General features: G+C 35.0%; 1 protein-coding gene across 1 annotated transcript in view; it reads right to left on the bottom strand.

Annotated features, from left to right (window-relative positions):
* The window catches only part of LOC145259203 (phospholipid-transporting ATPase VD-like), a 297081-nt gene extending 283729 nt beyond the window's left edge, over positions 1-13352 (bottom strand). The window contains exon 1 of the mRNA XM_080117034.1: positions 12800-13352. Within this exon, the coding sequence (XP_079973160.1) occupies positions 12800-13212 (413 nt within the window). The 5' untranslated portion in view covers positions 13213-13352. The remainder of the gene's footprint in view (positions 1-12799) is intronic.
* Positions 13353-16002: the final 2650 nt, after the last annotated feature.

The raw sequence follows: 16002 nt of genomic DNA, 5'->3' as shown, positions 1-16002 counted from the left end.
AGGCAATCCCCAACCACACCACTCCTGAATCAGCACTGTTTAAGTCCAGTGGCAAGGAAAAGTCCAGGACAACGGAAAACAATGCAGAGATAAGCAGAGAACACATACAGCAACTGGAAGTCCCAAATGGTCACCCATTTAGTATTGACCAGGTTCAACGTGGCTTAACTTTGGTGATCCAGCAGGAACCGGTGTGTCAACAAAATTATGCCATTCTTGATAGCATTGTGTCTGAAATGGGTATATATATATATATATATATATATATATATATATATATATATATATATATATATATATGCTGATGATACAACGCTCTATAATAGCATGACAAAAAAACAGGTATACAAATATCCAAGGCAATGACAGAATCTTTAGAAAACGACCTCCAGTTTGTAGTGAAATGGAGCTGTAAATGGATGATAATCTTTACTGCTACTAAGACTAAGCGTCTTTCCTTTAACAATTACAAGAAACCTTCTCAATCACTGATTACCATAACTAATAACATCCTGCGAGCTCTTCCTTCTAACTCCCCAGCTTAACATTCACATGCAACACGAACTGGAACAAACACATTGAGATCATTGCAAAAGCTGCTTCAAAGAAGGCGGGCTCCCGCTACCATGCTAGAAAATTACTCACACCTAAGAGTATCTTGTATCTCTACAAAGCCAGCATTCACCCATGAATGGAGTATTGTTGCCACATCTAGACTGGTCCATCTGCTACTAGTCTCTCCCCCTTGGACAAGGTCAAAAAAAGAGTTTCCAATCTAACAGATCCTGCACTGTCAACTAAACTCCGATCTCTGTCCCATCATTGCATCCCTGTGCCGGTTTTTACAAGTATTTTAATGGAATGTACTCTGATGAACTCGTTGCACTCATGCCCCCTCGATGTATATACTCCCTGACAAAACCGTTTAACAACAAAATCTCACCCCTTCACTGAGGTCCCAAGATGCCGGAAAGGTTTCTATTCTTCTAGTTTCTTCCCTCATAGTGCTAGACTTTGAAATTCCCTCCCTATTACCTGCTTCTCTGTCTGTACTGACATGCAAAAGTTTAAATTTTTTTTTTTTTTTTTTTTTTACACAGTGATCACCACTTATCAAGGCCCGGAAGCCACTCAGGGATAAGAGTTATTACAAGTACATTACGTTAGTGTGGAGATTTGATGAAGTGTTTACTTAAGGGGGCGGTTCATTAGGAATTTGTTAACATTGGGCTTGAACACATCCAAGTTGTTGTCCGGTGGGAAGCAGGCGGACGGAACAGAGTTCCACAGGCGTGCAGTTCTAAGAAAGAAGCTTTGTTCATGGAATCCACGTTTTGATTTAGGCACAGATAAAGAGTGGGGGAAATTTTTCACAGTGGATTCGGCTAGACGGGTCTCAAATATCAAGTTGAAAAAAAAGTTCTTGCAGAATTTTTAATTTTAATTTCAAATGATCTACTTTCAAATAAGTTTTCGTTATAATACTCTTACTTTATATATCGTTTTAAAACGCGTTTTTCGATCTGTCGAATTGTTTAAATTACAATCGTTTTTAAAAAAATATATGTCTTTTCAAAACGTTGGATACAAGATGGAAAAAAAAAAAAAGTAAATTTGCACAATTTTTTATTTCAATTCAAGCTAGGCCGAAGAGCTGCTGAAACAGCTCGCGATATCAACAAAACGTTTGAACTAGGAACCACTACTGAACGCACAGCACAATGGTGGTATAAGAAATTTTGTGCCAGTGACGAGAGTTTTGAAGATGATAAGCAAAGTGGTCGGCCATCGGATGCTGACAATGATCAATTAAGAGCCTTAGTCAAAGTCAATTCATGCAAAACTGTTTAAGAATTTGTTTCTAAATTAGACGTAATGTATACAACGGTTTCTAATCACTCGAGAGAGATTGCAAAGGCAAAAAAAAAAAATGTTGATAAATGGGTGCCTCATGAGTTGAATGACAACCAAAAGAAACGCCATTATGATGTATTATTTCCCCTTCTTTTACGCAACAAGAAATGTGACTTGTGATGGAAAGTGGGTTCTTTATGAGAACCAGCGACACTCAGCTCAGTGGTTAGACACAAACAAAGTTCCACGGCACTTCCCGCCAGAGTTGCACCAAAAGAAGGTCATGCTGACTGTTTGGTGGTCTGCGACTGGTCTCAGTGCGACAGTTTTTTTAATGCAGGCAAAACCATTAAGGGGGGAGAAGTTCTGTTAACAAATGGATGAAATGCATCAGAAACTTCGACAACAACACCCAGCATTAGTCAACAGAAGAGGCCCGAATTTTCTTCCATGACAATGCCCGACTGCATGTCGCTAAACCGACTCTACAGAAGTCAAACATATTGGGCTACGAAACTGTCATACTCTCCAGACTTCTCACCTACGGACAATCACTTTTTCAAGCATCTCAACAACTTTCTGCATGGGAAATGCTTCACAAACCTAAGTGATATCAAAAACACCTTCAGCGACTTCATCGCCACCAGAAGGCAAGATTTTTACGTTACTAGCAGAAACACACTTGTTTTGCGTTGGAAAAAGTGTGTTGATCCTGATGCTGCTTATTTCGATCAATAAATTTTTGTTTGAGTCGAGATATGTTCATCTGAATTTAAAAGTTAAGAACCGCAAGAACTTTCTTGTCAACTTGATAGTAGGCTTTTACATCTATATGGCAAATGCCTTATTTGGTGTGAACATGAATAAAAAAAAAAAAGAAAAAAAAGGGATCTAGGCCAGATCTGAATGATTGAACACGTCAAACATAAACTGAAGTTTATTTGTACCTAATTTTTATTTTTTCATGGAAACCAGACAAAGCACGAAGCCACTTGATGTAAGTAGCAAACAAGAACAAATGATGATTATTGCAAAGGCAATCGATGCCTGTTAACCTTAGTTTTGATAAAACCAATGCTATAGGTGGGAGGAAAGCAATCAGCAGAAAAAGAGTTCCACAAGCCTGCAGTTATTGGAAAGACGCTGCTGAAATAGGAAGCTCTATTATAATGAGCAAATTGATGAAGACCACTAGACAAACGAGCTGTAACAAAAGAAGCAGGAAATCGATCAGACAATTCTGAAGAACAAGTTCCACAATAACAGATATATATAAAAATAAGACTGAGACTAGCAACATCATATCTGTGATAGAGAGGTGGTAGAGAAAAGAAAGTGTGGGGGTTAATATATTACAAATACCTTACTGAACGTTATCAAGAATCCTTTAATGGGACAGAGATTCACCAGCTCAACTAGGACAAGAGTACTTAATCCGTGGTTTGATAATAAAATAATATCATTAGATCATAGAAAGGACTGTGAATTATTTTATTAACGATTCCGTGGGTGGCGTTTAACTGTGGTCACTCTGTAATTACAAAAATAAGTAAAATTAACGTAAAATAATCACCCATTGTTTTTAATTTTGATTCCAACATTTGAAAATTAGTTTCATTTCAAAACACTGCTGCGTGTTCGAATATCAAGTTTTGTGATTTAGACTTAATTAAACTTAACTCTATGCCCACCTTGACTACAAGATTTCATTTCAATCCTGAATGTCCAACAGTCCTTGTTTTACAATAATTTGTGGAGAACACTTTGATGATTGTCTCATCAGTAGGAGGTGTGATCCTGAATAGGCTTCAAACTCGCTGTATCTTAATCTGCCCACATCCACCTGATTTTTATCTGCAAGGGTTATCGCAAAGATAATGTCTATCGAAACAATCCCCACGCTGGTAGCAGCAGCAACAGCAACAGCAGCTGCATAATACATATGCAAATGACCGAGCCAGTGTGCAATGTGACGTCACAGCGAAGGGAAAGAAAAAGCAGAGATAAAAGGACACACATGGCCAGAGAAGGAGGAGGGAAAAACGTGTTTGATAGATGTGGGTGACGTCACAGCAGAGGCGAAAAGACACCACACATGGCCAGAGAAGGAGGGGGGAAAAACGTTTGATAGATGTGGGTGACGTCACAGCAGAGGCAAAAAGACACACGGGGCCAGAGAAGGAGGGGGGAAAAACGTTTGATAGATGTGGGTGACGTCACAGCAGAGGCGAAAAGACACCACACATGGCCCGAGAAGGTGGGGGGGGGAAACATGTTTGACAGATGTGGGTGACGTCACAGCAGAGACGAAAAGACACACGAGGCCAGAGAAGGAGAGGGAAAAAACGTGTTTGATACATGTGGGTGACGTCACAGCAGAGGTGAAAAGACATACGGAGCTAGAGAAATGAGGGAGAAGCATGTGACTGGAAAATAACAGCGAGCAACACATGAGTGACGAGAGCATCCAAAACAGCCAGTGTGCACTGTGACATCGCAGCGAAGGGAAAGAAAAAGCAGAGGTAAAAACACACCCGTGGCCAGAGGAGGAGGTGTAAAAAAACGTGTTCCATAAATGTGGGTGACGTCACAGCAGAGATAAAAAGAGACATGGGGCCAGAGAAGGAGGGGGAAAAATGTGTTCGATACAGCAGAGACGAAAAGACACATGGGGTCAGAGAAATGAAGGGAGGAGCACGTGGCTGGAAAATAACAGCAAGCAACACATGGGTGACGAGAGCGTCTTAAAAAGGCATGTCGATACAAGGTGTTGTTAGAAATATCAAGAAGAAATGACTTTTGCTTAAAATTGAAAAAGTGAGTCGATCTTCTCTTCTCGTTTACTCTGTTGCTTTGTGAGACTTATCTACAACGTGTTGGGTCTGTTAAAGCGTTACAGAAGATTCTGAACCATTAAAAAAAAGCGGTACAACGGTACACCCTAACCCAGACGATCCCTAAACTATTACAAGAGATTACAATGGTTGTCTCTAACATACGTCACTGGACATATATTTTAGATCATCAGAAGAAAGCAACGTTGAATCGGGTCAGTACCAAATCAATGACCATTTGGGAATAACAGGTACTGTATAAAGAGGACATTAACACCTCTCTGCGATAACTGTAAAAATCTAACATTGCCATCTCCTCTGATGGTGACTTGTGGATTAGATATTTTCCTGAAATTCCTCCTTTGTAATAAGCTGTTTAACCAGAATGAGTGAGGATCGGATCGGGAGTTTGAGCATATTTTACACAGTGATAGAACAAACATTGTTAGATATGATGTAAACCACAGCCTAGGGAATCCTCTAATTGTTTATAGCAATGCCAAATTTCTTCTTTTTATTATTATTATTAATGTTATGAGTGGATTCTGTCTATTTTAATGATCTTCCTAACTGGAAGAGGCATCTTTGAAAGAAACTGAATTGAAATATAATTTTTCTTGTGAAGAACATGATGTAATGATAATCAAAAGAAAAATTGGCTAGTCAGAATCAAATTATCAGATTAAAAGTTATCAATGGCAACATTTGGGAAATAAACCAGGTTTTGCTGGATTTTCAAAGACATTCAAATAGCAATCCATCTAACATCAACATTTGGTATTTATGCAGAATGAAGACTATGCTATCATCTGAATTTTCCGAGCAGTTTATGTAAAATGGTGGAAGGTGTTGAAATGCAGAGCCAATGAAAATCCAGCAGCTAATATCATTTAAGAGAATATTTGTTTACTATCATTGACTTATTATATATATAAAAAAAAAAAAAAATATTTATTTCAATTTAAATATATTTAAAAATATACATTAAAAAGAAATCGAAAATGATTTTGCTTTGGTATCAGTTGTTTGGGATTCAAAAATAAAAAAAAAATCAATTTTTATTCATAAATCCTACCTTAAAATGAGTGTTTTCTTGATTTTAATTTTCTTAAAGTCGTGTAAAATTGTCAAATAATTATTTATTGTGTTTTCTTTGCTACAACAACAAATAGTTTTCATTCTTAATTTTTCATAGAATTATCTTCATAATAACAAAAAAAATATTTTTTTGATTAAAAAAATACTTGGCCAGCGTTTAAGTAAAAAAATATCACGAAACTTATAATCGGCAGGTTTCGCCATTTCATATAAACGGACCAGAAAATTCAGACAATAGCATGTTCTTTATTTTGCATATTTACCCAAAATTATTACAGATTGGTGTTTGGATCTGCCTTTGAAAATCCAGCAGGAACTGGTTCATTTTTCAAACTTCAAAGGGGATTCATGTGTGTACTATCAATAAAAATGTCCATACGAAAAAAAAAAAAAAAAAAGTCTGGAAACTTATTTAAGGCACCTTATATATGAAAACATAACAATATATCTTTATTGTCAGTGACGGTTATGGATGGTTGGTTGTTAGGTTGATGTACGCATGGGATTTTGACAGGTTGATTCTTCTCAGGCCCAAATCGTCAATTAACAATAATATATTTTTCAGTTGTTATATAATTATTTGTAATCATCAGAAACGCGGACATGGGACAGCATTATTACTGTAGCCATACTTTAAAGGCTTTTTATACAGCAATTGTAATTTCAATGAATTGACCTGATTTTGGTGCAACGTGATTACACCTGTGTAACCTTTCGCCTAAAATGACTTTAAATATCATACATTTAATTTATCTTTTTTTTTTTTGACAATTGATCAAGTTTGTTGTTTCTTCCCATGCAGGTGCCTAGTGTCAGGTTCATAATTTTTATTCGAATAATCTTTTGGCATATTTGATAATTATTTTATGTTTTGTTTTTTTCTATATTTGTCACTAGGTTCGCGCTTTTGTCCAAAAATATTTCTTGGTATATATGGTCTAGCTATTAAACATGAAGTCGGGTTCATAATTTTTATTCAAATGTCCTTTTGGTACATTTAATAATTTGTTGTTACTTTAGAATTTGTCATCAAGTATACAGTTTTGTTCTTTTTTTTTTGGTAACGTAACAGTGATTTCGCTTCATTTAATTTTTCGTTAATAATTATTTTTCTACCTTATCGTTTTTCGTGATTTTTGGACATGTCACTATTTGAGACCTTATAATTACGTAGGTACTATTTGTTTCATTTGAAATTCAATATTTCTTTCGTTATTATAATATAGAAGCGTCAAAATTCTTATCAATTATTAGGTGATAACAAAAATTTTGAAACAACTAACATTTGGATGTAACATGTCACTTCGGCTTATTTCTCTCTTTGCTGTGTGTTGATTTTATGTCGAGATGGTGTGGCCACAACTACTGTAAGCGTCTAAATTCTATTTTTTTTTTAATGAAATAAAGCTCTGTATTTTAAACAAAAATAAAATTTAATATTTGATTGCTCATGAACAAAAAAAATTAAAGACACTCATAAATACTGTAAAATATGCAATTCAGCAATTGTTTTTTTCTATTTTTCTGCATATGAAGCAGTATCGCCACAAATTCAACGTTTAATAAAATGTCTTTCAGCCATCATCATGTTTTCTTAAATATTGTTTAGCACCAGAAGTGGTTATTGTACATCAACCACTTCTGGTGCTAAACAATATTTAAGAATGAGTTGACACTGATAGGGAACCGTAGCAGTCACACTGGTTGGGAAAAATCTAGGAGGACTGAGTCAGCACTGGTCCGGAGAAACCTAGGGGCCCACAGTCGGCACTAATCCGGAGAAACCTAGGGGCCCACAGTCTGCACTGGTCCGGAGAAACCTAGAGGCCCATAGTTGGCACTGGTCCGGAGAAACCTAGTGGTTCATAGTCGGCACTGGTCCGGAGAAACCTAGCCCCCCCCACGGCACTGGTCTGGAGAAACCTAGGAGCTGGAGTTGACACTGGTCCAGAGAAACCTAGGAGTCGCAGTTGGCACTGGTCAGAAGAAACTGAGAGACCATAATTGGCTGCCATCGGGAGAAACCTCAGGGGCGCAGTCGGCACTGATTGGGAACTCTAGGAGTCACAGTTGTCACTGATCAGGAAGCCTCGAGGAACCACAGTCGGCACCGGTCGGGAATTCGAGGAACCACAGTCGGCACCGGTCGGGAATTCGAGGAACCATAGTCGGCACCGGTCGGGAATTCGAGGAACCACAGTCGGCACCGGTCGGGAATTCAAGGAACCACAGTCGGCACCGGTCGGGAATTCGAGGAACCTAGGAGCTGGAGTTGACACTGGTCCAGAGAAACCTAGGAGTCGCAGTTGGCACTGGTCAGAAGAAACTGAGAGACCATAATTGGCTGCCATCGGGAGAAACCTCAGGGGCGCAGTCGGCACTGATTGGGAACTCTAGGAGTCACAGTTGTCACTGATCAGGAAGCCTCGAGGAACCACAGTCGGCACCGGTCGGGAATTCGAGGAACCACAGTCGGCACCGGTCGGGAATTCGAGGAACCACAGTCGGCAATTCGAGGAACCACAGTCGGCACCGGTCGGGAATTCGAGGAACCATAGTCGGCACCGGTCGGGAATTCGAGGAACCACAGTCGGCACCGGTCGGGAATTCGAGGAACCACAGTCGGCACCGGTCGGGAATCCTAGAAGTCCAAATTTTTCGAGTTTTGAGCGATTATCGAAACTCTAAATAGAACCGTCTCATGTCTGTCATCTTGTTCTCCTTCCAACTTAGCAACTCGACACTACTTGTGTTTCAAACTTTAAAAATAGTTTAAAATAAGTTAAAACACACAAAATCTTATCAAGGTAGATCGAAGAGTAACTTATCTTGCCTTTGGTAATATTTATTTGTTATATTTTTTGTTTCTTTATTATTTTTTCGGTTTATTGTCTGCAGTAATAAATGCGTTTTTTAGTTAAATTCAGTTTTTATGTTATCTTTTGTTTATCAAACTGTTAGGTGAAATCACAGAATAGTTAAGTCACCTTCCCATGTTAAGAATGTGTTTCTAAATACCGTTATTTCCGCACGATCCGTAAACTGTAGAAGTAGCCCATTTTCTTCAGCCACAGAAAATAAGGGGCACTTCTGCATGTGAATGACATGAGGCAAATGTGTGCATTTCAGTTTGAAGAACTTTATATTTGAGGTTCACAGAACGGCCAATAGAGGGCATTCAAAGAACAGTGGTCGATAATTCATCTCGGACGCCTCATGTCATTGATATGCAGAAGTGCCAAAATAAGATCAGTGTAAACAAGAAGCTAAACAAAGTGACTACTTTGCTCAGAATCGATATTTATGAAACTTTAAATGATTTTCTCTCGTATTTAAATATTTTTTAAATAAGTCAAAGGTCACAAATTAATAGGTAAAGTAAAGGAGATTGTTTTTGACTAATTTCCATAATGATTAAAATAATTTATGTCGTTAATAGTAATGATTATCCCGATGAGTCATACACTGCATTTGTAAGTTATTCGTGAATTACTGAATATTTGGGGAAATCGTGTCCTCCATTCTTATCACCGGAAATATATAATTAAAACAAATATGTTTTCAAACAAACCAAACTTGTATTCATACCAAATAAAACAAACTTGTATTCATACCAAATAAAACAAACTTGTATTCATACCAAATAAAACAAACTTGTATTCAAACAAATTAAACAAACAAACTTGTATTCATACAAAAAAAAAAAAAAAACTTGTATTCAAACAAATAAAAACAAACTTGTATTCGAACAAATAAAAAAACAAACTTGTATTCAAAGGAAAAAAAACTTGTATTCAAACAACAACAAAAAAAAAAACTTGTATTCAAACAACAACAAAAAAACAAACTTGTATTCAAACAACAAAAAAACAAACTTGTATTCAAACAACAACAAAAAAACAAACTTGTATTCAAACAATAACAAAAAAACAAACTTGTATTCAAACAACAACAAAAAAACAAACTTGTATTCAAACAACAACAAAAAAACAAACTTGTATTCAAACAACAACAAAAAAACAAACTTGTATTCAAAACACAACAAAAAAACAAACTTGTATTCAAAACACAACAAAAAAAAACAAACTTGTATTCAAACAAATAAAAACAAACTTGTATTCAAACAAATAAAAACAAACTTGTATTCAAACAAATAAAAACAAACTTGTATTCAAACAAATAAAAACAAACTTGTATTCAAACAAATAAAAACAAACTTGTATTCAAACAAATAAAAACAAACTTGTATTCAAACAAATAAAAACAAACTTGTATTCAAACAAATAAAAACAAACTTGTATTCAAACAAATAAAAACAAACTTGTATTCAAACAAATAAAAACAAACTTGTATTCAAACAAATAAAAACAAACTTGTATTCAAACAAATAAAAACAAACTTGTATTCAAACAAATAAAAACAAACTTGTATTCAAACAAATAAAAACAAACTTGTATTCAAACAAATAAAAACAAACTTGTATTCAAACAAATAAAACAAACTTGTATTCAAATAAAACAAACTTGTATTCAAACAAATAAAACAAACAAACTTGTATTCAAACAAATAAAACAAACAAACTTGTATTCATACAAAAAAAACTTGTATTCGTACAAAAAAACTTGTATTCAAACAGCAACAAAAAACCATCTTGTATTCAAACAAAAAACAAACAAACTTGTATTCAAACAACAAGCAAAAACAAACTTGTATTCAAACAACAACAAAAAAACAAACTTATTCAAACAACAAAAAACAAACTTGTATTCAAACAACAACAAAAAACAAACTTTTATTCAACAACAACAAAAACAAACTTTTATTCAAACAACAAAAAAAAAGCAAACTTGTATTCAAGCAACAACAAAAAACAAACTTGTATTCAAACAACAACAAAAAACAAACTTGTATTCAAACAACAACAAAAAACAAACTTGTATTCAAACAACAACAAAAAGCAAACTTTTATTCATGCAAAAAACTTGTATTCAAACAACAACAAAAAACAAACTTTTATTCAAACAACAACAAAAAACAAACTTTTATTCAAACAACAACAAAAAACAAACTTTTATTCAAACAACAACAAAAAACAAACTTTTATTCAAACAACAACAAAAAACAAACTTTTATTCAAACAACAACAAAAAACAAAATTTTATTCAAACAACAACAAAAAACAAACTTGTATTCAAACAACAACAAAAAACAAACTTGTATTCAAACAACATCAAAAAACAAACTTTTATTCATACAACAACAAAAAACAAACTTTTATTCATACAACAACAAAAAACAAACTTTTATTCATACAAAAAAAAATCTTGTTTTCAAATAAAAAGAAAAAAAAAACTTGTATTCAAACAAACAAAAAAATACTTGTTTTCAAACAAAAAAAATACTCGTTTTCTATCGATATTTGACGATGGTCAAGTGATTAACGACACGAATTGACGACCTGGATGTTCCAAGTTCGAATCGAGTTTGTGCCACAAAATCACTTCACTTTCACTTAGGATGTTGGTAATCTTCACATGGCCCCTCCCTTAAGTACCCAACGTCTTTCTAGAAATAATTCTGATTATAAAAATATCGGGGAAACCAATGTCAACAACAGAACCTTCAGATTTATACGATTTGATGAAAGTAATTGGGTATTTCTATAAGTGAGCCAGCGACATTCACCTTAGGCGGATTGAACCGGCTTTCTCCAAAGGAGGAAGTTTCATGGGAATATTAAATTCACAAGGGGTTCACAGTTGCATGTAAACCCCGGTTAAGGGAGGTGACGACATAAGGTTTTTGTAGTTCTCGTGGAAAGGTATTCACGTCTTTCCTACATACAGCGCCTGGTATTCCCAAATGGTCACTTTCTATAGGAGAGGGCTCATGACGACCTGAATGTGGTTAGGGATGGTTCTTTAAGATTATGGTTTTGAATTATATCGTTGAGAAATGCCTAAACGAAACTTCGAAAAAAAAAAAAAAAAAAGAAAGAAAGGAGAACAACTGTATATGCCCCGATATCGTTGGATATACAGCGGTTGTCTGGATTTCTGAAGATGGTCTGTATTGATTCGAATGTGGTTACGCTTGGTTTTTAGAGATTATGATTTTGTATTAATCATCGATAAATGTCTGGAAGAAAAAAGGCTTACTATGAATTCCGATAAATAAAAACAGCTGTATATGCAATAATAACATTGCTTAAACAGTGACAACAGATGTAATGTATAACGATAATCTTGCGTATACAATGACTGGATATATTTTGTTGTTGTTCCGATTTAGAATTTAATCTAAATAAATAAATAAAAATACAAAAAATACAGAAAAATATTTCAGATGTACATCCCTGTTACGGAACGGAAATGCATTATTCCAAAAATCATGTAAATTAATGACCTAAAAAATCAAATTTTATGAGTAAGCAAAAATGGGCCGTCTCGTGTCGCTACATTGAACAATAAAATAAAATAAAATAAATAAATAAATAAATAAAGACGGCCAATGTGGCCTGGTTGTCCTTCTGAAGACTTACCTGCAAACGCTGTTTATTCCGAAAACCGTTCTTAACATAGAGAGGGGAGTAATAACCCTAAAAAGCAACTTTTTGTAGGTAAGTCTTCAGTTGGACAACCAGGCAACATTGACCAAAAAGACAAGGGCAGATAAATCGACAACAATTCAAACGTGAGATCAACCTTGTAATGCTACAGATTTCACGTTAATCATTTAAATCCTTTAAAAATTATTTTCTCTATAAAAATTCAACTACTTGGTCGATTTAGGTGATTTTTGGGTTATGACATTTCCGTTATGTAGGTGGGGGTCCTGTTTTAGTTCATTTTATTTATTAAGTTGAATTTTAAATAAGAACCAACAGCGACAACAGCTGTATATGCAGCTGCAGAGTGCAGCGTCGTGCAGCAGCACTGCAGCGATAACCTTGTCTATACAATGACTGGCATTCTTTTTAAATTTATTCGATAAAAAGAGGGGCTACTACTTACCGTGAAAAGACCCGACATGTATTGTTATTAATTTGGTAATCAGATCGACCACGACGGAAATCCTCAAAGACATCTTTGACGGCCGTAACGGCCAAAACAAAGATCACCGGAATCATTGCGATTTCTTTAGCGAAGGCTTCCACCTCGGGAATCCAATTAAGAGACACGACCAAGATGAAATACACGTTTGCCAACCGATGGAATTGTTCGAATAAGTTTTTTGGTAGAAAAGTGAAAATGGTATACTTTGTGGTTTTGATCTTGTTCGATTTGTACCCGTAATTGGGGTGCTCTTTATGGTTGATCGATTTTTCCACAGTGTGATTCGGCACGACATTCCTTTCATTCGGCCGAGGAGTCGACGATGACGACGACCTCAACAAAAACCGAGAGAAAAAGTCCATTATACACATTTTGAGGGCAGGTGCGTTGGAGTGGGGGTGGGTAAAAATTTAATCCAAATGTGGAATTAAATAATAATAAATTAGAGACAGAATGTCTAGATTGGGGTTAGACAAAGACTTTAATATGCCCATCATTGGGTTTCATAAAAAGCAATCGAATGATAGGTATTTGTTAAATAATGGCATACGTGTTTTTCTTTCACTTTTTTTTTTATATATTTAAATTAATTTTTTTTAATTATATAATTATGAAAAAAAAACACACACACACACAACAACAAATAAGTTTTTTATGTTAAGAAAATAAACAAAAATAACGCTTTCTTTTTTCGTAATCTAACTCGAGAAAAATATTTTTTTCTTTTTTTTTATTAGAGAGACAGAGATCAAATTGGAGGATTAAATACGGTTATTTATTTTAATTTTATTTTATTTATTTATTTTTATTGATTTAACAATTTCAGAAACAATAACATCGATAGATAGATAGATAGATAGATAGATGGTTCCTAAATAAAAATAAGTAAAAACAAATTTTTGATAAAATTAAAACAAAAGAAAAAACTAAGGAAGAGACTAACAAAGAAAAAATTACAAATATTAAAAGGTTGACTTCTTTTAAATGTTCCTCCTTTTCTAATTTCCCCACAAATATTTAAAAACAAATTCTCGTTTAAGATAAAGCGAAAGCCTTTAAAAACAGGTGCTTTACTGCTTGTGTACTTTAAACTTTAAACTTACTGTGCATATTTTTTTTAACTAAGAAAGTGCTTTGTGTTTTAGTTTTTTTTCGTTTTTTTTTTTATCAACATGAAACTTTTGACTTAAAACTTTTTTTTAAGTGATTTCTAATCTCGTCATCGATAATAATCGATTGGCAGTGACAACGGAAGAGAACCGATGGGCGAAAACACTAATCGTTTTGTCGTTTTTCTTTCGGGGTCTCTTTGTAAAATAAACACTTTTAGTTTCTTCGCTCCAATTCCTTCTCTCAAGAAGAAAACGAACACCTTTCAGAAATAAGTAGAAATTAAAATCGATGTAATCCAATTGTCTTATTCGTGTCGATGTTGTAGACATATTTTCCATGTTTACATTGTCAAGTCGGGAACAAAAACGAGCTTATGCTTTAATGGGAAAATATTCCTTTTTTTTTTTTAAACTTTAAGGGGGGGGGAATATAATCACAATGATTTCCTGTTTTGTTGCTTTGTTGTTTTTTGATCCATTTTAACGCGTTTATTATTATTAGTTTTTTTTTACTACTTGTTTTGAAGCATTAAACCCCTTTTTAAATTATGGTACTCACATCCATTAACGAGCAAATATAGTTAAGGGTCACCAAGGTCATAATCGTAAAATAAACAAAATCCGAGTCGAGCAATTACAGCTTCGACTTTCTTTTCCCCCGTCGCTCGTTGTTGATTCTTTCGGTCAAGAGTTGTAAAAACAAACTAAAATAATAATTGGACTTTTTCTTTTCTGTGTGTGGCTTACGTGTCGAGGAGGGCGTGTCTAACTGACAACTGAAACGATTGGCTGACTTAGTCGAAACTTTGACCAATCAGCATGCAGATTTAAACCAACAAAAAAAAAGGAAGAAAGAGTCGGTGCGCGAAATCATAATTAGAACTTTTAAACTTTTTTAAAAAGAGTTGAAGAAAAAACTAAAATACGACAAACGAAATGCCATAAGTTTCAACAATGGCAACATTTATTTTAAAAGCAGTATTTATTTATTTATTTATTTTTATCCCCCAAACAATGGGTATTGCCACTTGAAAGGTAAGGGGCTACTATTAGGGACCATGTTTAACAGAGGACTGTGGGGCGTTGAGCAGCGAGATGTCTGCCCACAGTACATTTTAACTTCAACAGGCTAATAGTCAGGGAAGCAAGAAACGGGAATGGAATTCCAAATTACAGCAGTTTGAGAGAAGAAACTTTTAAAGTAGAAAGCTTTCCAGCATCTAAAGACCTCAACAGTGAATGAGTGGGAGTTTTCTTTTAAAAACTTTTCAAAACCAACCTGTTATCGTCAGCCAATGTCTGTTTAGTGCAGATGCAGATCATAAAGAACGGTCCAAGATTGTTTGTTATAGTTGCAGATTGATAGTCTGTGCTTGTCTTGTAAGGCCACCGAATTAGGAATTGGTATGTTACTTATCTCACGAGGGGGGGGGGTATTCTGGCAAACCAAAAAATACTTGGGCAGTCTGGTCTGCATTCCCCGGTAGGAGCGCTTCAGGCGCTCAAAAGGCGAAAAGAACAAGCCACATCTATGAGCAAAATGTAATATCTGTTCCTACATCTATTTTGTCCTCAGTTAAAATCCTTCTACACTGAAGCATTTAAAAAAATGTTTGTTCCAATCAAGGGTGTCCCTTTTTGACAGCGCTCCACTTTGACCTAGAGTGGCAGTACCTGTCAGGATCGCAGGGTTGAATAGAATATGCTCAAGGCACAACACTAAACTGTCTAGGAAACTTATCAAAATCAATCTTTTCATCGTTTTGTTTTCTTTTTCTTTTGCTTACTCTATTCCTAATCCTAATCGTAATTGAGTATTCCTCAAATAAGATTATCATCTGGTAATCAGAAGACTGCCAAATAAAGTTTCTGTGATCAAAGGATCGATTCATACTTCTGAGGGTAGTCATATTTTGTGTTAGATAATATTATGGAAGAAGAAAATGAAACATTGGCAGCATGAGGTAAAAAAGGGTGTTTGATAGGAGAGTGATAGTAGATAACTGTGTGAGTGAAAGCTACTTCCTTTAAATGTGGGTGTTTTGTGAA

This window comes from Euprymna scolopes, chromosome 34, assembly GCF_053919585.1.
Source record: "Euprymna scolopes isolate OS-2025 chromosome 34, ASM5391958v1, whole genome shotgun sequence".
NCBI classification, from domain to species: Eukaryota; Metazoa; Mollusca; class Cephalopoda; order Sepiida; family Sepiolidae; genus Euprymna; species Euprymna scolopes.
The sequence above is the reverse complement of the archived record's forward strand: the minus strand, read 5'-3'. Positions and strand labels throughout refer to the sequence as shown.